The sequence below is a fragment of the Symphalangus syndactylus genome, chromosome 23, assembly GCF_028878055.3.
Source record: "Symphalangus syndactylus isolate Jambi chromosome 23, NHGRI_mSymSyn1-v2.1_pri, whole genome shotgun sequence".
Classification (NCBI taxonomy): domain Eukaryota; kingdom Metazoa; phylum Chordata; class Mammalia; order Primates; family Hylobatidae; genus Symphalangus; species Symphalangus syndactylus.
The window spans coordinates 40,071,943-40,092,119 of record NC_072445.2 but is presented as its reverse complement, the minus strand read 5'-3'; the positions used below and the strand labels follow the sequence as shown (position 1 = coordinate 40,092,119).

The window sequence follows — 20,177 nt, the reverse complement described above, 5'->3', positions numbered from 1 at the left end:
ACCCTTAGAAGGACTCAAAAACACCTGGACTTTAAGAGGGAAGAGAATAGGTTGTAAGCAGAAGTTGGGAAACATAACTTGTGGGAAAATAACGATTTAGTGGATACTGGAGCTAATGCTCTGTTTTCTCCAGTCGTCCTCCAGAGGAGCGTCCCCCGGGGCTTCCCCTGCCTCCCCCACCTCCCAGCAGTTCTGCTGTCTTCCGCCTGGACCAAGTTATCCACAGCAACCCTGCTGGCATCCAACAGGCTCTGGCCCAGCTTAGTAGCCGTCAAGGAAGTGTAACTGCACTCCCAGGGGGGCACCCAAGGCACAAGCCTGGGCCTCCCCAAGCCCCTCAGGGCCCCTCTCCTAGGCCCCCAACCCGACATGAGCCCCAGAGGGTCAACAGCGGCCTCGGTTCTGGTAAGCTGGAGGGGTTATGGGTGGGAATATCTCCATCCCCAGAGAAGGTCAAGTGCTAGAGGGAGCGGGTGGAGAACCTGGCCTAGGGGCCCTGCTGCTGGGTGGGTTTCTGCAGGGAGCAAGGGTAGAAGAATTGGGAGGTGGAGTAGGGAGGAAAAGTTAGGGTCAGTGGCAGAGCCAGGCAGATGCTGACCCTTTTTCTCTTTCCCAGACCCCCACTTTGAGGAGCCGGGGCCAGTGGCGAGAGGGGTGGGTGGGACTCCTCGGGATTCTTCCGGGGTTAGTCCCTTTCCCCCTAAACGTCGGGAGCGGCCTGCCAGAAAACCAGAGCTGCTACAGGAGGTAAGGGATGGGTTTGAGATTGTGCTTTGCTGCACTCTTACTCGTGAAAATTCTTCTGGATTATGTTTTCTCTGTTCTCTTTCCTGTTTCTCTCACTGCTTGTACTCCAGAATGCTCAGTATTAGTCTCCCATGTGTCTCCCTCGTTGTCCCCACACCCTACTCTGTGTCACCCCACTCTGTCCTGGCTTCCTATAATTCCCAATTCCCACCCAATTCATGTTTTGCTTCTGACCCTTCTCATCTGTAGGAATCTTTGCCACCTCCTCATAGCTCTGGATTCTTGGGCTCTAAGCCTGAGGGCCCAGGCCCTCAGGCAGAGTCCAGAGATACAGGCACAGAGGCCCTGACCCCTCACATCTGGAACCGTTTACATACTGGTGAGTAAAGCTGAGTGAAAGGACTATGGTAGAAGGGTTAAGAATGAGATGGGCTTCTGAACTATCATCTCCTCTCACTTCCTTCTCCAGCCACTAGCCGAAAGAGTTATCGACCCAACTCCATGGAGCCTTGGATGGAGCCCCTGAGTCCTTTTGAGGATGTGGCTGGCACAGAAGTGAGTGAGGGTGGGAGGGTGTGTCTGAGCTGGGACTTTTTTGAGCACTGGCCATACTCCCCCACCTGCTCTGGGTTGAGTCTGGAGCTGTTCTCTCACTTGGCTGTCCCCTTTCTGCAGTTTGTGTGCATCAGTCAGGTATTGGGGTGCTTTCTACCCTGACTTAACTAGTTCCTTCTCCACTCCTCTCAGATGAGTCAGTCTGACAGTGGGGTGGACCTGAGTGGGGATTCTCAGGTGTCATCAGGTCCCTGCAGCCAGCGAAGTTCCCCTGATGGAGGACTCAAGGGGGCAGCAGAGGGACCCCCCAAGAGGCCTGGAGGCCCCTCACCGCTGAATGCTGTTCCTTGTGAGGGTCCACCTGGCTCTGAACCTCCTAGGAGACCGCCACCTGCCCCCCACGATGGGGACAGAAAGGTAAAAGACCAAAAAAGGATAAGGGGAATGTTTCCAGGAATCTGACTTTGGCCCTACCTTTTTCTCCTTTTTCTCTCTGCGTGTGTGTTCTGGGCATTCCAGTTTGGATTTTCCTTTCCCTCCCCCAATGCACTTTACTGTGTGCCCAATCCAGGAGCTGCCCCGGGAGCAGCCTCTGCCCCCTGGCCCCATTGGCACAGAACGATCACAGCGTACAGACCGAGGCACAGAGCCTGGCCCCATTCGGCCATCCCATCGACCTGGTCCCCCGGTCCAGTTTGGCACTAGTGACAAGGTCTGTGTGGGCTGGATCTCGGTATCCTGAGTTGGGTGGGGAGAAGGGAAGGACTAAAGATGGGACATAGAGGACACATGTCTGTCATGGGACAATGTCTCCTGCCTTCTTGTGATCACAGGACTCAGACCTATGCCTAGTGGTAGGAGACAGCTTGAAAGCAGAGAAGGAGCTAACAGCATCAGTCACTGAGGTAAGTGGGAGTAAGAGTTTGGTGGAAAGGCCCAAGATTTCCAGGGAAGATTGCTGGGAGTGACCGGGGCGTCCAGGATGCCAGACATCCCTCTCCACGAGGCCTCTCCTTCCCAGGCCATTCCTGTATCACGAGACTGGGAGCTGCTTCCCAGTGCTGCTGCCTCTGCTGAGCCACAATCCAAGAACCTGGGTTCTGGGCACTGTGGCCCAGAGCCCAGCTCCTCAGGCCAGCGCCTGTATCCTGAGGTTTTCTATGGCGGTGCTGGGCCTTCCAGTTCTCAGGTAGGCCCCGCTTCCCATTGCATGACCCCTTCAGTAAATAATTTTTTTCTGCCTGGTATTTATTTATAATCAAGCCTTTCTATGTTGTAGAGTTGTGAAATACCACTTTGTCACATCATTTTTCTCTTTCCTTTTTGCTTCTATGGGTGGGATGGTGATCTTTTTTCTTGACCACAGATACTAAAGCTGTTTCAACCCTGCTTCTCTCCTGCAGATCTCTGGGGGAGCCATGGACTCTCAATTACATCCAAACAGTGGAGGCTTCCGCCCTGGGACACCCTCACTGCACCCTTACAGGTAAGACTCGATGCCTGTGGATCACAGAGGTACTTGGAGATGTGTTTCGGGGAGAGGGAAGGGGAAGACACAGTTCTAGGGTACCAGAAGCTAGTGGACTTAAGGCATTGCTAGGACTCTGGCTTCCTAACAGCTTTCCTCCCCACAATTTATTTTCAGATCACAGCCCGTATACCTACCCCCCGGCCCAGCCCCTCCCTCAGCACTGCTCTCTGGGGTAGCTCTCAAGGGCCAGTTTCTGGATTTCTCCACACTGCAAGCTACAGAGCTGGGGAAGTTGCCGGCTGGAGGAGTTCTCTACCCTCCACCTTCCTTCCTCTACTCTCCGGCTTTCTGCCCCAGTCCTTTGCCTGACACATCGTTGCTTCAGGTAAGAGGGGTGCAGGTGGTAGATATTGGGGGATAGGGTGGGGAGAATGATTTTGTGGGGGTTGATATATTTCTCCCCGTTTCCTGATAGGTACGCCAGGATCTGCCATCCCCTTCGGATTTTTATTCTACTCCTCTGCAGCCTGGTGGCCAAAGTGGCTTTCTCCCTTCAGGGGCTCCTGCCCAGCAGGTATATTGTATCTTCACACTTCCCCTTCATTTGATTTCTCTGTCTAGTTGCTGGCTTTGATTTTCCCTGGTTTTCTGACATCCTTCCTGCCCCCAACATGCACACCCAAATTTCTTGTTACAGATGCTTCTACCCATGGTAGACTCACAGCTGCCTGTGGTGAACTTTGGCTCCCTGCCGCCAGCACCACCTCCTGCCCCACCTCCCCTTTCTCTGTTACCTGTGGGCCCTGCTCTGCAGCCCCCCAGCCTGGCTGTGCGGCCCCCACCTGCTCCTGCTACTCGGGTGCTGCCTTCACCTGCCAGGCCCTTCCCCGCTAGCTTGGGGCGAGCAGAGGTAAGGTACAGGAACTGAGGGGCTAGGGAGCGCCAAGACTTAGGAGTAGGGATTCTGTATTTCAAGGTAGGCAGCTCATGATTTTTTTTCCCTCAGCTGCATCCAGTGGAACTAAAGCCGTTCCAGGATTATCAAAAACTGAGCAGCAACCTTGGGGGACCTGGGTCATCACGGACTCCCCCAGCTGGAAGGTGAAACGGAATAGGGATGTGGACTTTCAAGTGCTTCCTTACTTTGGAACCAGGGTCTGGATCCTAGGCTTGCCTTAGACGCCCTTCTTCCCTTAGGTCCTTCTCTGGCCTCAATTCCCGTCTCAAGGCCACGCCTTCCACCTACAGTGGAGTCTTCCGCACCCAGCGCGTCGACCTTTACCAGCAGGTGAAGGAGAAAACCCTGTGGCCCCAACTCTAAATTCGAGTTGCCACCTGATTTCCTGTCCTTCCATCCCATCCCTGACCACCCACTGTGACTCACTCTTTTAACACGTGCCTGTCCCCTAGGCCTCCCCACCAGATGCCCTGCGCTGGATACCTAAGCCTTGGGAGCGGACAGGGCCGCCACCTCGAGAAGGGCCCTCCCGACGGGCAGAGGAGCCTGGGTCCCGAGGGGACAAGGAGCCTGGGTTGCCCCCACCCCGCTGAGGGAGTTCCTCTTGCCCCCTACCCCCGGGGCTTGTATATAGATTATAAATATATAAGGGGGAAAGGGGTGGGGGGGGAGGGGTTGTGGGGCTGGGGCCTCACTACCCCTCCTCCCCCTTCCCCTGGTCCCCTGTCCCTGGGGCTGTTTGTTAAAAAAGAGTAATAAAAGGATTTAAAAAACTTCTACAATGATTTGGGGGATGGGTTGTTGGCATTGTCTTAAAGCATGGTGTTGAGTGATCTGTAGTTTCAGTCAGGGAAATATTCATTACTTTTTCCAGTGAGCTGTTGAAACCAAAAACGTGACCATTGTATTGGATCTTTAAATTTTTGTGAGTCGGGAATTTGGGCTGCGCTCATCTGGATATATCTGCTTTTTTGTGCCAGTCTGCAAGGTCAACTGGTTATCAGTCTGCAGCTGACACCTGGGCTGGTCCCAGTATGGCTTCCTTTGCATATCTGGGGCCTTGGTGGGACATCTGTAACATTACTGGATTATCAACCAGTGTCTTCACATGGACTCTCCAGCAGGCCTGTTACATGTCCGTGAGCTCATGTTCCAAGAGGTCTAGCTGGAATTTGCTAAGCTTATGCCACGCTTAGTTGATCGAGCGCTAAACTAGCCAAAGTAGGGGATGGGGGGGTTAGGACTTCAACTGCATCTCAAAGGGACTAGCAAAGAATTTGCAGCCATGGGACTTCAGTGCTTTATGATGAACTAAGGGGAAAAATCTGTTAAGGCCTCAGTGTTGGAGCACATTTAAGGGGCTCTGAATTGGATAGACCAATTCCAGCATTGTCAAACTAAGTGGGATTTCACATGGTAACGCCGCATGCTAGTTATGTTAAGACTATACTTAGGTCTGCAGCTGCTCAGAAACTTTTTTTGATGGGTAATTTGAGAGCTCTATCCTAGCGTGCACCTGGAATATGCTCCCAACTCAAAATAGAGGTCTTTTATTTATAAATAAAGTGCTTTTGCACAAAAAATACATCAGGCCGGGCACAGAGGTTCACACCTGTAATCCCAGCACTTTGGGAGGCCAAGGCGGGTGGGTCACAAGGTCAGGAGTTCGAGACCAGCCTGGCCAATATGGTGAAACCCTGTCTCTACTAAAAATACAAAAATTATCCGGGAGTGGTGGCGGACGCCTGTAGTACCAGCTACTCAGGAGGCTGAGGCATGAGAATCGCTTGAACCCAGGAGGCGGAGGTTGTAGTGAGCCAAGATCGAGATCGGGCCACTGCACTCCAGCCTGGGAGACAGAGCAATACTCTGTGTCAAAAAAAAAAAAAAAAAAAAATACAAACATCAAAACTGGCTTGTACAATTTAGCGTGCTGGGTGAACAGAACAGTGTCCATATGCTTACGAGGAGATACTACAAGCTTTCTGGTACTCCAAGGAAGTACTGATTTAAAAAACAAGTTCACACAAGATTAAGGGACACACTACTTAATGGAGACAATGTAGAGAGAAAGCAGCCAGAAAAATCTGACTTTTATTTCTTAAATACTGTGAAGGAAGAGGGGGGAAACAGTCCCCTGATGAGGAAGGGCCATAGAGCAAAGAGCTAAGGATCTTCAGCAAAGGCCCGCTGGGCATTGGGGAAGCGCTGGGGACTGTAGTTGGGGTCTTCCTGCAGTCGTTTTTGTATATCAGACCGGAGCTAAAGAGAAAAAGCAAGCTGGTTGGAGAAACGCTGGCCAAGTCCCTATGATCCCAGCAGGCACATGAGGCTGTCCCTCAGAAGCTAACATTTCCCCCACCAAGCACACTGTCAAATAGCCCGTCAAGGCACTGTCAAGCCTTCCCAGATGCCAAAGGGGAAAACAAATGGTAGCACCAGGCTGACCAGTTCATCGCTGAAGGGATCCAGGGAAGAGGGACCGTAGCCCAACCCCTCCCACTAGACCATCCCTATTCTGCTTCAAGGTGGGGGCACCTGCTGCCTGTAGCTCTCCTGAACCTCTGGTGCCTCCAGGTCCCGGCTCAGGCTCTCGGGGCTCGTCAGGGGCCGAGCTCCGGCCGCCTTAGCTGCCCGGCTCACAGCCTCTGAGAGAAGCAGCTGGGGGCCCTCACCCTGCATCGTCTGGGGGACAGGGGGTCGGGAGGGAAAAGAGGATCAAAGTCAGATCCAGTGCCACCATCTGGCTCACCCTTTCCATGAGTCAACCACTCCACTGAGTCTCCATGCTAGTGGAGAGAGGGGAAATAGAGTCCAGGATGTGGTTTTTACAGCAGAAATGCTCTCCTAATTCTCTTTGGCACTAGCCGAAACCAAAGTGAATGTGCTTGAACGTGGTCTTCAAAACGAGAGGCAGAAGGGGTCAAGCCATCTGGGATTCAGGGCTAGGTAATCCACAAGAGGAAACCCACCTTAAAGGAAAATGGGATCTAAGCACATGGGGATTAGGCAGCTGAGGAACTAATACAGGACTGCTAGCAAACAGACTAAGGTCAAGTCCTGTATGGTTATGCAACAACCAAGAGCAAGTCTAAATCCCAGAAAAGTTTCCTTTAAATGAGGGGAGGGGAGACTGAATAACAAGAGCTCCCACCATCTCCACATAGTTTGATTCCAGGCATGACAGGGAAACCTGGATAGAGAGAGAGGCGTAGGGAAGAGGAAAACCAACCTTGCGTCTCTTGGCAGGCATACCACTGAGGTAGGCATCACTCAGGGGGGGCTGTGGTTTCACCTTCCGCTGGCTCTGAATGTCCTGCTGGATAATAGGGACCCATTCCTGGGGAGGAAAAGATGAGAAAATAGTAATGTCCTTGACTTTCAGCTGCCATGACCCACTGGATTACTTCCTGACACTTACTGGGGGGACTGCAGCTGCCCAAGGTTCTGTCTCAGCTGAAGCTCCATCCTGTTCATCCCGGGAGCACCCCTCAGGAGGAGGAGGTGGACCTCGGGACATGGCCTCTTCTGCTGTTGTTCCAGGGGCTGGGGAAGCATTCTCCCGCTGGGTGTCAGACGGTGGGAAGAGCCAGGCTTCAGAATTTTTAGCCTCCAAACCTTTCTTCTCCCCCAGCCCTCCACTCCACATTATCTGGCCCCTCAACCTCCCCCTCTCCAGAGTACCTGAGGCTCAGGGGAGGCTCTTTCTGCTCCCTGAACTTCCATTGGCTCCTCAGGAAGTGGCTGTGAAATTAAAGAACATACTTCCTCTCAGATCTTTCCAGTTCTCTCAAGTACCCTGACCCCATTGCCCAACAAGTCCCTTACCTGGGGGGGATCACCAACCCTGCGAACGTATCTGAGAATGGCATCGGGGCCTACAGGCATGTGCTCCAGTACCACCTGAAGCCTCAGTCCCATCATAGTGGTCAGCCAGCTCACCAAGGAGGGATTCACCCCACGAGACATACGACGCTGAGGGGCAGAAAGCAGATTTAGAACACAAAACCCTCAACCACCTTTAGAAATATATTAGATCCAGGTTATAGAATGTCAGTTTAGAAAAGAAAAATGAAAACAGCAGAGAATGGAAACCTCAGGAAACAAAAGGCTAAGGACCTGGGGCTAGGTGGTGCTTACAATTCGGCCATTGATAACAGCAGCAAGCTCCATCTGCTGTCCCCCCAAGCAGTGCAGGTTCAGGGCCAGGCATTCAAACAGGCCTTGGTTACACAACTCCAGCAACCGGGCCCCAAATCCACTATCTGTGGGCAAAATACAAGGAGGGAATGCTGGCACGTGGCAGCCCTGCACATGCAACAGGCCCCACTTGCCCCTGCCTAGCCAGCCCCTGACCTGTGCAATGCAGCACATGAGCAGCAATGCTATTAAACTGCTCTTGGAGAAATTCCAGGTTTGTCCGGATGATGTCCACACCTGGCTGAACCTGCACCAAGGACTGACAGACAAGATAACACAAACATCCCAAAATCAGGAATCATAAGACTGGGAGCGGAGGAGGCAGCTGCCTTGACCAGACCCAGGAGAGGAAAGGAATAGAGAAGGGTTACTCACAAAACTCTCCCGCACATACTCTTCTAGCCCCGTGATCAGTGTGTGGGTTGCCATCTGTGGAGGAAACAGAACAGGTTTAGTTCAAAGCCTCAGTCCTCCCAAGACTTCCACGTGGACCCCAACAAGTCCAGGGCTTGTGTGGGGGCAATTGGAGCTTTACCTGGCAGAGAAGCAGTCAGAAATAAGGAATAAAATGTGCAAAGGAGGAGAGCTCTGGGGCCCCTGGCCTTCATTTACCCGGATGTTACTGGGTGTGGGTTCCTGACCACCCAGGTAGTGCTGGTGGAAGAAGGATCGCAGCTGGGGCTGGAGCCGTTGTAGTGGCTGGAAATGCCCATGGAGAAGCATCACTACGTCCACCATAGAGAAGTTCTGGCACAGAAGAGAGAGCAGGGCCCCAAAGAATCCTGGGGGACAAGGGCAGATGTTAGCAATGGCCTTTACCACCTGGCCTGCCCACCCACAACCAGATCATCAACCTCATCCCACCTTGGCAAAACCCCTAAACCAAGGCCATCTACCTTCCTCTGGCTGCCCCTTCCTGGAGCAAGCCAAAGCATCCCTTTTGCTCACCAAGGGCCCCATCAGCTCCAGGCTCAAAGATGTTGCTGGATCCGCTGAGGCGTTGTATGAAGGCAGCAATACTTTCACTGCTGCCAGCCCGAGCCCCCAAAGAGCCCAGCAGGGAGCTCAGCACACCCTGCACCACTGAAGTAAAAAACTCAGGTGACAGGCTCTCAAGACCCAGGCCTCCAGGACTCCCTGCGCCACCAGAAGGGGAGCCTGGTGGGGGCATGGTCTGCTGCTCTGGGGCAGGTGGTGGGGGTGGAGGAGGTGGGGGTGGTGGAGGGGCTGTCTGTGTTGCCTGGCAAATAGAGAAGGAACAAAGAACAGAAGGTGAGGTGAGAATGCAGACACACAGAAATAATACGGCATCAAGAGGGCACAAACCAACGGGTCTGGGAAGATGGGGAGTTACATTCTGATCTTCACTGCTTAAAGCAGAAGTATGGTAGGTATTTAACAGTCAGGCAGCACAACTACCTACCTCTTCCTCTGAACAGGTTGTCAGAAAGCAGTGACACTAATTACTATACTTTCTTTTTCTAAACCTCATTTTCTTCATCTTTAAAATGAAAGGTTCAGAGTCAATGAATTATTCCCAGAGCCCCTTCCCCTAACATGTCACTAGGGGCTCTTACCTAGTGGCTATATAATGGCAAGAAGGTACCACTGCCTGGCTGGGCCAGGGGACAGGAAGGTGAGGTGAATGGCAAGCCAGCCACTCACCTGCAAGAAGTCAGTCATGCCCTGGAGAAAGGCAGGGACACCAGGCATCGCCACAGTGATGGTGGGAGAAGCCACACCAGGCCCTCCAGCCCCTGGCCCTGCAGGCCCTAGCAGGTTCCCCAGAAGCTGAGAGAATTGAAGATCAGCCGTGGAGGGTTGAGGGGCGGGTGGAGGCTGGGCAGGCCCCCCAGGAGCGGGGCCAGCTGTGGTAGCTGTGTTGGTGGTGCCAGCACTGGCAGAAGCAGTGGCAGGGGCTGGCGGTGGAGCCATACCTGGGGTCCCCTGAGCTGTAAGAAACCAAAAAAAGAAAGCTGGGCTGAGCATGGTGGCTCTCGGCTGTAATCCTAGCAACTTTGGGAGGCCAAGGCATGAGAACTGCCTGAGCCCAGGAGTCTAGGCCACATAGCAAGACCCCATCTCTACCAGAAAAAAAAAAGACAATTACTAGCCAGGAGCTAGTACTGCTAGCTACTCAGGAGGATGAGGTGGGAGAACTGTTTGAGCCCAGGAGTTCAAGGTTACAGTGAACTATAACTCACTGGATTGCACCACTGCACTCCAGTCTCGGTGACAGAGCAAGACTCTGTAACTTAAAAAAAAAAAGAAAAAAGCTGGCCGGGCACGATGGCTCAAGCCTGTAATCCCAGCACTTTGGGAGGCCGAGGCGGGTGGATCACAAGGTCAAGAGATCTAGACCATCCTGGCCAACATGGTGAAACCCCCATCTCTACTAAAAACATAAAAAATTAAAAAAAAAAAAAAAAAAAAAAAAAAAAAAATTAAGGCCGGGCGCGGTGGCTCACGCTTGTAATCCCAGCACTTTGGGAGGCCGAGGCGGGCGGATCACGAGGTCAGGATATCGAGACCATGGTGAAACCTCATCTCTACTAAAAAAAAAAAAAAAAAATTAGCTGGGCGTGGTGGCATGCACCTGTAATCCCAGCTACTCGGGAGGCTGAGGCAGGAGAATCACTTGAACCCGGGAGGCAGAGGTTGCAGTGAGCCAAGATCATGCCACCGCACTCCAGGCTAGCAACGGAGTGAGACTCCATCTCAAAAAAAAAAAAAAAAAAGCTGAAACCTGAAGACAAACAAGACACTACAGCAGCCCCACTCCAGGAAAGCAGGAACCAAGAAAATACGGAAAGAACTGGAAAGTGCCAGTAAGCAGACTAGGAAAGGAGTTTAAAGTCTGAGTGGGGAAGAATGAAAACTCACCCACAAGGACTGGCTGCATAAGAAGCTGCCCCACAAGGCCGCTCACCATCTGGGCCAACGAGGCATTGGTACCCAGACCGGCGCCCTGCTGGATAGAGAGCAAGGGAGAACTTCAGACCTGCCTTTCCATGCACCACCACAGGAGTCCCTCCCTAGACTGTTACGCACTAGAACTCCCTGACCCTTGCTCACCAGTGTCCCAGAGACTGGGGGCCCTCCAGGATGGGAAGGCCGAGCCTGTGGAGGAGTGGGCCGGGCAATGACCACCCGGGTTGGAGCTGTTGGGAAGCCTGGCACCTGCTGTCCTGTGGGTGGCAGAAGAGAGAGACCGAAGAGGGCTGAGGGCCAGGCCCTTGCCAGCCAGCTGCCACCATGGACTGTGCCCCACCTCCCAAGCCTCCCCTTCCAGGTCATTACCTGCGGCCGCGGAGGCAACAGCTGCCACCATGGCCTGATGAGTGATCTGGTGGGCGACGGCGTGCATGAACTCAGGGGGCAGGGAGGGCAGCTGGATGAGGGTGGAGCCTGGGGGGCGGGTCTGATGTAACCTTGACCCTGGACCCCTTCAACCCACCCACTCAGCCCTTCCCCTTCTCTACCCAGAGCTCAGCCTGCCCTGATGCCCTCAATCTTACCCAGGGTTTGGCCATGACCAGGGGGTCCCAGGGGGCCAGTGGGAGCACTCGGAACGCCACCAGGCTGTGTGCCAGAATCTGGGCAGGGAGACAGAGACAGTGGCCCTGAGGTAGGTAGGGCCAAGGCCTAACTATATCCTTCTGAGATCAGGCATACTTCAGGCCCATAATCCCCCAATCAGAAAGCCTGCCTTTCCCTCCATCTAAACAGGGAGAGGTGCTCCCTTCACCACACAAACACACCTCCAAAGACAAAGCAACCCCCACACCCCCCAAATCTGTCTACTAAAGCTTCTGCTCTGGTCCCCAGGCTACCGCCACCAGCATGGGCCTCTCCCTTCCCCACCCTGTTCCCTCACACCTCAGCATGAACCTCCCTCATCATGCTGATCCTGCTCTTCTCGCCAGCAACTGATCCTAACTCACCTTGAATGTTCATGTGCATCATGACCACGGGTTCCACACTCTGGTGGGAAATCCGGATGACCCTCGGGTGGCTGGTGGCTGGTGGGGGAGCTGGACCTGGCGGCGGAGCCCCCTCAGCTGAGGACTCGACATTGGTAGAAGACGGAGCCACGGATGAGGCCTGCCCAGGACCAGGGGGAGGTGCCTCCGCATTGGGAGTTGGGGGGGGCCGAGCCCCATTTCCCGTCATGGTCACAGTGGTTCCCACATTGATCTGAAAAAGACAGACAGATGGGCAGAAGTGAGAAAAATACAAGAGCCTAACCAAGAAAACCTCATGAGAAACCTCTAAAGTATCTCCAGCCTCCATCACCATGTTTCCAAAGTCTCCTCCTTTCCTAACCTCCTTCAGGCCCAGTAGCTACCCTGGGTCACTCTATCAACACCCCTCACTCTCCCTCAGGCCAGACTCCCTCTAACCCACCTGTATGGGAATGGCTGCCTGCTGGAGCACCATGGGGGTGGTGTAGTGAGACATAGGCCGGACCACATGCAGGTGTCGTGGGGGCGCGCAGGCCAGATTGCAGCGCAGGTCAGACAGTGCAACAAAGGTGTTGCCCAGCAGTCGCAGGCTCTCCCCTACCAAGTTGATCAACCGCTGATCCTCCTCCCGGCCCTCGTGCTGCACACACCAGCCAAACACAAAATGGCAGAAAATATCAAGCTGGAGTCCATCTCACTAATAAAAGCAATAATGCCTACTGAGAACACCATGTCCTCCAAAACTTTCAGTTATATCCTTGAAAGTTTGTATGTAGACCAAGTCTTTGCAAATAAATCATATCTTATTCACATAAGGAACATCCTATTAAAACACTACAATGAATCAGTAAGTCACCATATACTGATCTCCTTTACTTTAAATTTTCTAAATTCATTCAGGGGCACAAGGGGTACGAGGACAGTGCTTACAGCAAAGATTATCACCTTCTCTGTAAGGGAGGAAAAAATCACTTACAGGTTTAGAGGGAAATTGTTTTGTTGCAATGTGTGTTTTTTTGTTTTGTTTTGTTTTTGAGACAGTCTCGCTCTGTCACCCAGGCTAGAGTGCAGTAGTGCAATCTCGGCTCACTGCAACCTCCTCCTCCCGAGTTCAAGCGATTCTCCTGCCTCAGCCTCTTGAGTAGCTGGGATTACAGGTGTGCACCACTACGTCCAGCTAATTTTTATATTTTCAGTAGAGATGGGGTTGCGTCATGTTGGCCAGGCTAGTCTCAAACTCCCGACCTCAGATGATCCGCCCACCTTGGCCTCCCAAAGTGCTGGGATTACAGGCATGAGCCACTGCACCTGGCCCTGTTGCAATGTTTTTCGAGGGAGGGAAAGAGTTATCTGTATTTCAGCCTGTTCTGTTTTGGGAGTACTGGGGCTGAGGAGAAAGGGCAGGGCCATCAAAGGGCTCACATTGTTATTGTAGTCCGTGGTGGCAGCAGCACCCAGAACCTCGTAGTAGCGCTGCAAGAAGGGCTGGAGGCGACTCTCCAGCCGCTGTAGCTCCTGGAGCACCTCGACATACTCCGCAGGGGAAGGATGGCTGTGGACAAACCCAAGGGGCAATGAGCCAAAGCTTTCCTCAGATTCCCACCCTCACAGTCAACAGGGACCACATGTGCCCTCTTTCTCTCTGGTCTCCCAGAGCCCTGGCCCAATCCTTCTCTGGACCAGCAAAGCTTCTATTCTCTTCAACCTCTGCCTCCCGGGTTCAAACGATTCTCCTGCCTCTGCCTCCCAAGTAGCTGGGATTAAGTTGCCTGCCACCACGCCCGGCTAATTTTTGTATTTTTTTTTTGAGATGGAGTCTCGCTCTGTCACCCAGGAAGTGGCGCGATCTCGGTTGACTGCAAGCTCTGCCTCCCAGGTTCACGCCACTCTCCTGCCTCAGCCTCCCGAGTAGCTGCGATTACAGGCGCCCGCCACCATGCCCAGCTAATTTTTTGTATTTTTAATAGAGACAGGGTTTCATCGTATTAGCCAGGATGGTCTCGATCTCCTGACCTCATGATCCACCCGCCTTGGCCTCCCAAAGTGCTGGGATTACAGGCATGAGCCACCGCGCCCGGCCTGTATTTTTTAGTAGAGACGGGGTTTCACCATGTTGGCCAGGCTGGTCTCGAACTCCTGACCTCAGGTGATCTGCCCGCTTTGGCCTCCCAAAGTGCTGAGATTACAGGCATGAGCCACTGTGCCCAGCCAAAGCTTCTATTCTTTACTCCCACCCATGAGAGGATGGGGAGAAGAAAATGAACTGCTCCCACCCTCCCCACCACAATCCTGCACCTACAATGGTGAGAGACTAATTCTAAGAAAGAGAACAGGCCTTCATGAACTCAGAGGAGAATTCTGATTGGGCTCAGGAGATACCATTTGGATTTCCTTGCCGTAGGGAGAACAGCAGTTCTTCTCAGCTGCCTGTCCTAGCATCATTTACCTATACCGAGAGCGCCCCTCCTCGCCCCTCAATGCTAACCCTTCAACTAAGACCTCCAAGTAATCCTTTCCCTCCCTTGCCATGGTTCATTTCCTTCTCCCCATACTTCACTTAGGATTCCCCACTCCCTAAAGATTCCCTCCATCTCTCACTTGGGTGCGTTTGTTTCCGGGGCAGGTGTTGGGCCCGCTGGGGCTGGGCCAGGAGTGAGCTCCGGGTTCTGGGCTGGGGCACGCTCCTCCACTTCTTCTGCCTCCATGGGCTCCCGGGGAGGTGCTTCACTTTCAACTGGTTCTGATGTTTGAGAGCTCAAGGCTACTGGCTCCGGGGTCACGGCCGGTGGCTGCGGGGGCGGCTGACTGTGCTGCGGTTGGGGCCCTCCTCGACACTGAAGGTAGGGGAGAGTCAGGATACCAAAGGCAGGATAAGACTGCTGCAGAGGATTACTCTACAGGAGACTAAACAGAGAAAGTATCCTAACTAGACTCCCTGAAGGCATGGCTCTGCAATTTTATCTCTGACTCGCTAGCAACTAGCATAAGACTGACATGAATTAGATGCGTAGTAAGCATCTGTAATTTTTTTTTTTTTTTTTTTTTTTTGAGACAGTCTCGCTCTGTTGCCCAGGCTGGAGTGTAGTGGCATGATCTCAGCTCACTGCAACCTCCGCCTCCCAGGTTCAAGAGATTCTCTTGGCCGGGTGCGGTGGCTCACGCTTGTAATCCCAGCACTTTGGGAGGCCGAGGCGGGCGGATCACGAGGTCAGGAGATCGAGACCACAGTGAAACCCCGTCTCTACTAAAAATACAAAAAAAATTAGCCAGGCGTGGTGGCGGGCACCTGTAGTCCCAGCTACTCAGAGAGGCTGAGGCAGGAGAATGGCGTGAATCCGGGAGGTGGAGCTTGCAGTGAGCCGAGATCGGGCCACTGCACTCCAGCCTGGGTGACAGAGCAAGACTCCATCTCAAAAGAAAAAAAAAAAAAAAAAAAAAAAAGAGATTCTCTTGCCTCAGCCTTCCAAGTAGCCAAGACTACAGGCACGTGCCACCACACCCAACTAATTTTTGTACTTTTAGTAGAGACAGGGTTTCACCATGTTGGCCAGGCTGGATTGGAACTCCTGACCACACGTTATCCCCCTGCCATGGTGACCTAAAGTGTTGGGATTACAGGCGGGAGCCACCACGCCCGGCCACAGCATCTGTAATATTTGTAAATAAATTTCTAACAAAGAGTAGAGATTGGCCGGGTGCGGTGGCTCACGCCTGTAATCCCAGCACTTTGGGAGGCCGAGGCGGGCGGATAACGAGGTCAGGAGATCGAGACCATCTTGGCTAACATGGTGAAACCCCGTTTCTACTAAAAATACAAAAAATTAGCCGGGCGTGGTGGCGGGCGCCTGTAGTCCTAGCTACTCCGGAGGCTGAGGCAGGAGAATGGCGTGAACCCGGGAGGCGGAGCTTGCAGTGAGTCGAGATCGCACCACTGCACTCCAGCCGCCTGGGCGAGAAGCAAGACTCCGTCTCAAAAAAAAAGAGTAGAGATTGTGGTTTCCTTTCCTCCACAAGTTGGTTTCCCAGCCTCCACAAGTTCAGAGTGCGGAATCCTTTAATTGAAAAGAGATGCCATGAGACAAGTCTGAAACAAACTCCCCAGATACCAGGCACCAAGAGGATTGGCAGAAATGAGAGAGCCTCACAAAGATACTTTTTCTGCCCAAAAGAATAAATACTGCAGATAAGACTAGATTATGAAGGCCAAACCCTATGGATGTGGCCAGTGAAGCCCTAACCCCCAGGCTGAGAGAAAAGGGAGAGGGAGCATGGGGAGAGACCCTAGCCATAGCCAGCCTTGCCCACTTACCTCCATCCGGGATAGTAAGGTCTGTATATCCCTGATCATGTGCTGAGCCATCACCAGCCGTACCCGGGGCTCACTCTACAATGAGAGAAGGTTTATCAGGGTAGGTTACAGATGAAGCCGTGAGTTCTACCACCTACTAAATCAGGTCCCAGCCATCTCTCAGCCAGGTCCACCCCACCTCCCAGCCCCCTTCTCCCAGATCCCCTTCCCTGACCCTCGGAGGCCCCTCAATACCTGAATCGGGGCCTGTTCCATGTTGATGTGAACATCCACAGCAGAGCCGTCACTCTGGGGAAAGGGTAAGGGAAGTTGTTCTGGGAGAAGCCAACACTAAGGCCTCCATACCTCCAATTCATTCCCTGGAGCCCCACCCTCTTTTCTCCTTAAAGACTGAGACCAATAGCACACCACAGGGCCCCCTGAACCCAATCTAAAGATGGAAGCATCTATCTCATTAATTCCCTGGTGCTACCACAACCAAAGCTACCCACAAAAGCCCTCCCCTGTGGAACATAAGCTTACAGGAAGATTGAAGGTTCCAACCATGACATAGCTGTTGGCATTCCGGTCATGAACAGAGGCCCCAGGCCCCCGAGTACCAGGCGGGGGTCCCCCACCATGAGTGGCTGAGGCAGACCCCGTCCCAGAAGATGCCCCAGAAGGGAGCTGAGTCTGAGGAGGAGCCCGTTCCACCAGGTGGATAACCTTTCCCCCAACATCTGCAGAAAAATAGACACACACCAAAACATAGTGTGAACAGGTAAACCCATGGACTCAGTTCATCTCTCCAGACAGCAGCCCCAACCTCTGAACTGCCTTCCAGTCCCCTTACTGTATTCCTGAAGCTTCTTATCATCTTGCAGAACTCGTCCCTGGTAAATGAGCCGTTGTTTTTCAGATGGGATGCTGACAGAGGCAGCAATGTGCTCCTTAAACTCTTTTACATTCATCTGAAAGGAAGAAGAGGCATGCACAGGAATGGAAAGAATGGAGGAAAGAGGAAGAACAAAGACAGACAACCGAGTTGTGGAGGTGACGGGTAAAAACCACCACAGAATCACTACCCATTTGTCTTGACTGTGAGATAATTACTGTGCAAACCCTTAAACTAAAGTAACAGCTGTCAAAATACAGACAATAAACTTGGCTGGGTGCGGTGGCTCACACCTGTAATCCCAGCACTTTGGGAGGCCAAGGCAGGCAGATCACATTAGGTCAGGTGTTTGAGACCAGCCTGGCCAACATGGTGAAACCCTTCTTTTACTAAAAATACAAAAAAATTAGCCAGGCATGGTGGTGGGCGCCTGTAATCCCAGCTACTAGGGAGGCTGAGGCAAGAGAATCACTTGAATTCGGGAGGCGGAGGTTGCAGTGAGCCGAGATCGCATCACTACACTCTAGCCTGGGTGACAGAGAGGGACTGCATCTCAAAAAATTAAATAAATAAACTTAATGAAGCTCAGGTTATAGATCCAGGAAAAATAACACGGATGAAAAACAAAAAAAAACCACATGGACATTATATTATCTACCTGGCACCCAAGGGAATATGTGTCTAGAGACATCAGTGACCCCTTTCCAAACACAAGATGATACCAGTTTATTTACCAGACTCTCCTGCGATTTCCAAGATTAAAAAATGGCAAAGAAGATGGGGTCTGGTATCAGGTTAATGAAGAAAGACTAAGAAGATAAGAAAGCAGCAAAAAACGTCCCAGGCACAGTGGCTCACACCTGTAATCCCAGCACTTTGGGAGGCCGAGGCAGGTGGATCACCTGAGGTCAGGAGTTCAAGACCAGCCTGGCCAACATGGTAAAACCCTGTCTCTACTAAAAATACAAAAATTAGCCAGGCGTGGTGATAGGTGTCTGTAATCCCAGATACTCAGGAGGATGAGGCAGGAAAATCACTTGAACCCAGGAGGCAGAGGTTGCAGTGAGCTGAGATTGCGCCCCAGCCCTCCATCCTAGGCAACAAGAGCAAAACTCCATCTCAAAAAAAAAAAAAAAAAAGCAAAAAGAGAAATATTTTTCCTAACTACAAACTGACTCTTGGGAAGTACCACAGTATTTATATACATCTAATCACAAGTCTATATATGGCTTTCTTATATAACAGGTAATACCACATTTTACAAAACCATGGACCACCCCACATGCAATTTGTCTCCAAGTATTGCAGGAATAAAGACAAAGACACAGATAGCTGTGTCCAAGGTTTTAAGCTCAAGAGACTCAAGCTATGCCACAAAAATTAGTAATTTCACTCAACAGTCTATCAAGGACCTATCTCCACTATGGGTTCTGATTTCTACCCTTTAAAAACACAGCATAGACCTGACCAATTTCTATCAGTAAGACACACTTGCTTCAGGTCCCTGTGCTGTTTCCCTTCCCAAAGGCCAGAGCCATGCCTGTCCCTTTGGGTTGGGGTCCACCCATGATGATGACATACAGATTCTTCCTTCCTCTGTATTTCCCTCTGCATTAAGTTCTATCCATGTGGAGGACACAACAAAATCAGCCTCACTCACAAAACATCAGAAAACGTTCTACTGGAATGCGAACAAAGGGATCAATAAAAAGAAAATCTGAGGCCAGGTGCAGTGGCTCATGCCTGTAATCCCAGCACTTTGGGAGGCCGAGGAGGGCAGATCACCTGAGGTAAGGAATTTGAGACCAGCCTGACCAACATGGTGAAACCCCTTCTCTACTAAAAATACAAAAATCAGATGGGTATAGTGGCACACGCCTGTAATCCCAGCTACTCAGGAGGCTGAGATAGGAGAATTGCTTGAACCCAAGAGGTGGAGGTTTCAGTGAGTCGAGATCCCGCCACTGCACTCCAGCCTGGAAGACAGAGTGAGACTCCATCTCAAAAAAAAAAAAAAAGAAAAAAAAAGAAAAGAAAATCTGGTGACCAGAAAATCAGGCTCATCTCTCAGGCTAAGGGGCCTAAATGAGGAAAAGCCAAAGGTGTCTTCCAGAACTACTGAGGTGTCTCACCTGGGCCCCCACAATAAAGGTCCGAGTTTGAGAGTCCAGGGTCTTCACCAACACCTCCAAGCTGTCAGGCTCCTCCACAGCGGTACTGGTACTATCATTAGGCTCCATGGCCGACAGGTCTCTAAAGAACGAAGGAAGGCCCGCTGTTGCCCAGACCAGAGTGTACCCGGAAGACTCCCTAGCATTAATCCCTGCCCCAATACCTAAAAAGTTTCTCCTGCACACACATACACACATTCACACCTGTCCCCATCCCCCTTCTGATTCCGGGGCACAGGGAGAGAAACACAAAGGGCAGGAGATCGACGGCACAGGGAGCTGGAGGACGAGAGGTGGGAGGGGCTCCACGACGCCAATCACAATTAGCAGGGAGCCAGTCAGATTAGGAAGGAAGCACGAGACCAGAGACTAGTGTCATCACCGGTCACGGCAGGACAAGCACCCTAGAGGTCGGAAAATCCTGGGACAACGCGAAAACGGTGGTCGCCCCACACTCTGCGGAGAAAGTGGTTTCGCGCACGCGCGCCACGCCCATCGAACCCTCCTAACTCACCATACACCAGAAACGGCACTCACGGGGCGACGGACCTGCTAGCTGGCTGCCCTCGTCTGCTGCCTTCCCACGGTGTTCCAGCAGAACGGCACAACTAACCCACAGCCAAACACAAACACACACACACACACACACACACACCCCCACCACCCCGCGGCTCCGCCCCCGACTTCCCCATAGACCGTCACTTCCGGTCTCCCCCAAACCTGCCACCGACGGCCACTTCCGTTTCCCCGATAGTATTTGGGGATCTCGAGGCGATACTTCCGGCTCCCCCCAGGTCCCCAAGCTTTACTTTTGTGGGGCACGACGAGAAAGTCCGCAACCCCAAACAGTGAGTTTCTGAGGGCGAATCGGGCCGCGGAGAGGGAGCCGAGGACCCCGAGGAGCCGCCACCGCCGTCGCCCGGGGGA

The 20,177-nt window shown here is 52.4% G+C and overlaps 2 protein-coding genes across 52 annotated transcripts in view; one reads left to right on the top strand and one right to left on the bottom strand.

Annotated features, from left to right (window-relative positions):
* PRRC2A (proline rich coiled-coil 2A) overlaps positions 1-5,981 on the top strand; it is an 18,937-nt gene extending 12,956 nt beyond the window's left edge. For both annotated transcript variants that reach the window (XM_055264495.2, XM_055264494.2), the window contains exons 17-31: positions 134-405; positions 617-747; positions 997-1,126; positions 1,217-1,302; positions 1,495-1,719; positions 1,874-2,014; positions 2,136-2,207; positions 2,324-2,491; positions 2,706-2,788; positions 2,948-3,158; positions 3,249-3,347; positions 3,471-3,683; positions 3,780-3,874; positions 3,971-4,061; positions 4,184-5,981. In XM_055264495.2, the coding sequence (XP_055120470.1) occupies positions 134-405; positions 617-747; positions 997-1,126; positions 1,217-1,302; positions 1,495-1,719; positions 1,874-2,014; positions 2,136-2,207; positions 2,324-2,491; positions 2,706-2,788; positions 2,948-3,158; positions 3,249-3,347; positions 3,471-3,683; positions 3,780-3,874; positions 3,971-4,061; positions 4,184-4,324 (2,158 nt within the window). In that variant the 3' untranslated portion in view covers positions 4,325-5,981. The remainder of the gene's footprint in view (positions 1-133; positions 406-616; positions 748-996; positions 1,127-1,216; positions 1,303-1,494; positions 1,720-1,873; positions 2,015-2,135; positions 2,208-2,323; positions 2,492-2,705; positions 2,789-2,947; positions 3,159-3,248; positions 3,348-3,470; positions 3,684-3,779; positions 3,875-3,970; positions 4,062-4,183) is intronic.
* Positions 5,795-20,177, bottom strand: BAG6 (BAG cochaperone 6). Of its 50 annotated transcripts, none has more exons than XM_055264505.2 (26): positions 20,060-20,177; positions 19,212-19,332; positions 17,038-17,155; positions 16,728-16,924; positions 16,440-16,493; positions 16,206-16,280; positions 14,495-14,730; positions 13,319-13,448; positions 12,339-12,536; positions 11,876-12,128; positions 11,450-11,554; positions 11,232-11,339; positions 11,007-11,152; positions 10,815-10,902; positions 9,597-9,883; positions 8,880-9,171; positions 8,544-8,713; positions 8,307-8,360; positions 8,088-8,190; positions 7,872-7,996; positions 7,560-7,706; positions 7,416-7,475; positions 7,153-7,296; positions 6,964-7,071; positions 6,270-6,416; positions 5,795-5,993 (listed from the first exon to the last, which is right to left on the bottom strand). In XM_055264505.2, the coding sequence occupies exons 2-26, from the start codon at positions 19,317-19,319 to the stop codon at positions 5,898-5,900; spliced, it is 3,549 nt and encodes a 1,182-aa protein (XP_055120480.1). In that variant the 5' UTR covers positions 19,320-19,332; positions 20,060-20,177; the 3' UTR covers positions 5,795-5,897. The 50 variants fall into 50 exon arrangements, with proteins under 50 accessions (XP_055120480.1, XP_063488520.1, XP_063488518.1 ...); XM_063632450.1 differs by having other exon boundaries at positions 10,815-10,899; positions 11,007-11,119; XM_063632448.1 differs by having other exon boundaries at positions 11,450-11,527.

Bases quoted from the DNA above. Each gene is read 5' to 3' on its own strand.
- BAG6 (XM_055264501.1), bottom strand. From the start codon at position 19,464: ATGGGGACAGGTGTGAATGTGTGTATGTGTGTGCAGGAGAAACTTTTT. The intron at 17,156-19,211 runs GTGAGACACCTC...TCTTCCTTTCAG, and splicing joins CCTTTATTGTGGGGGCCCAG to ATGAATGTAAAAGAGTTTAA. The intron at 7,707-7,871 runs GTAAGCACCACC...TCTGCCCCTCAG, and splicing joins CTGTTATCAATGGCCGAATT to CGTCGTATGTCTCGTGGGGT.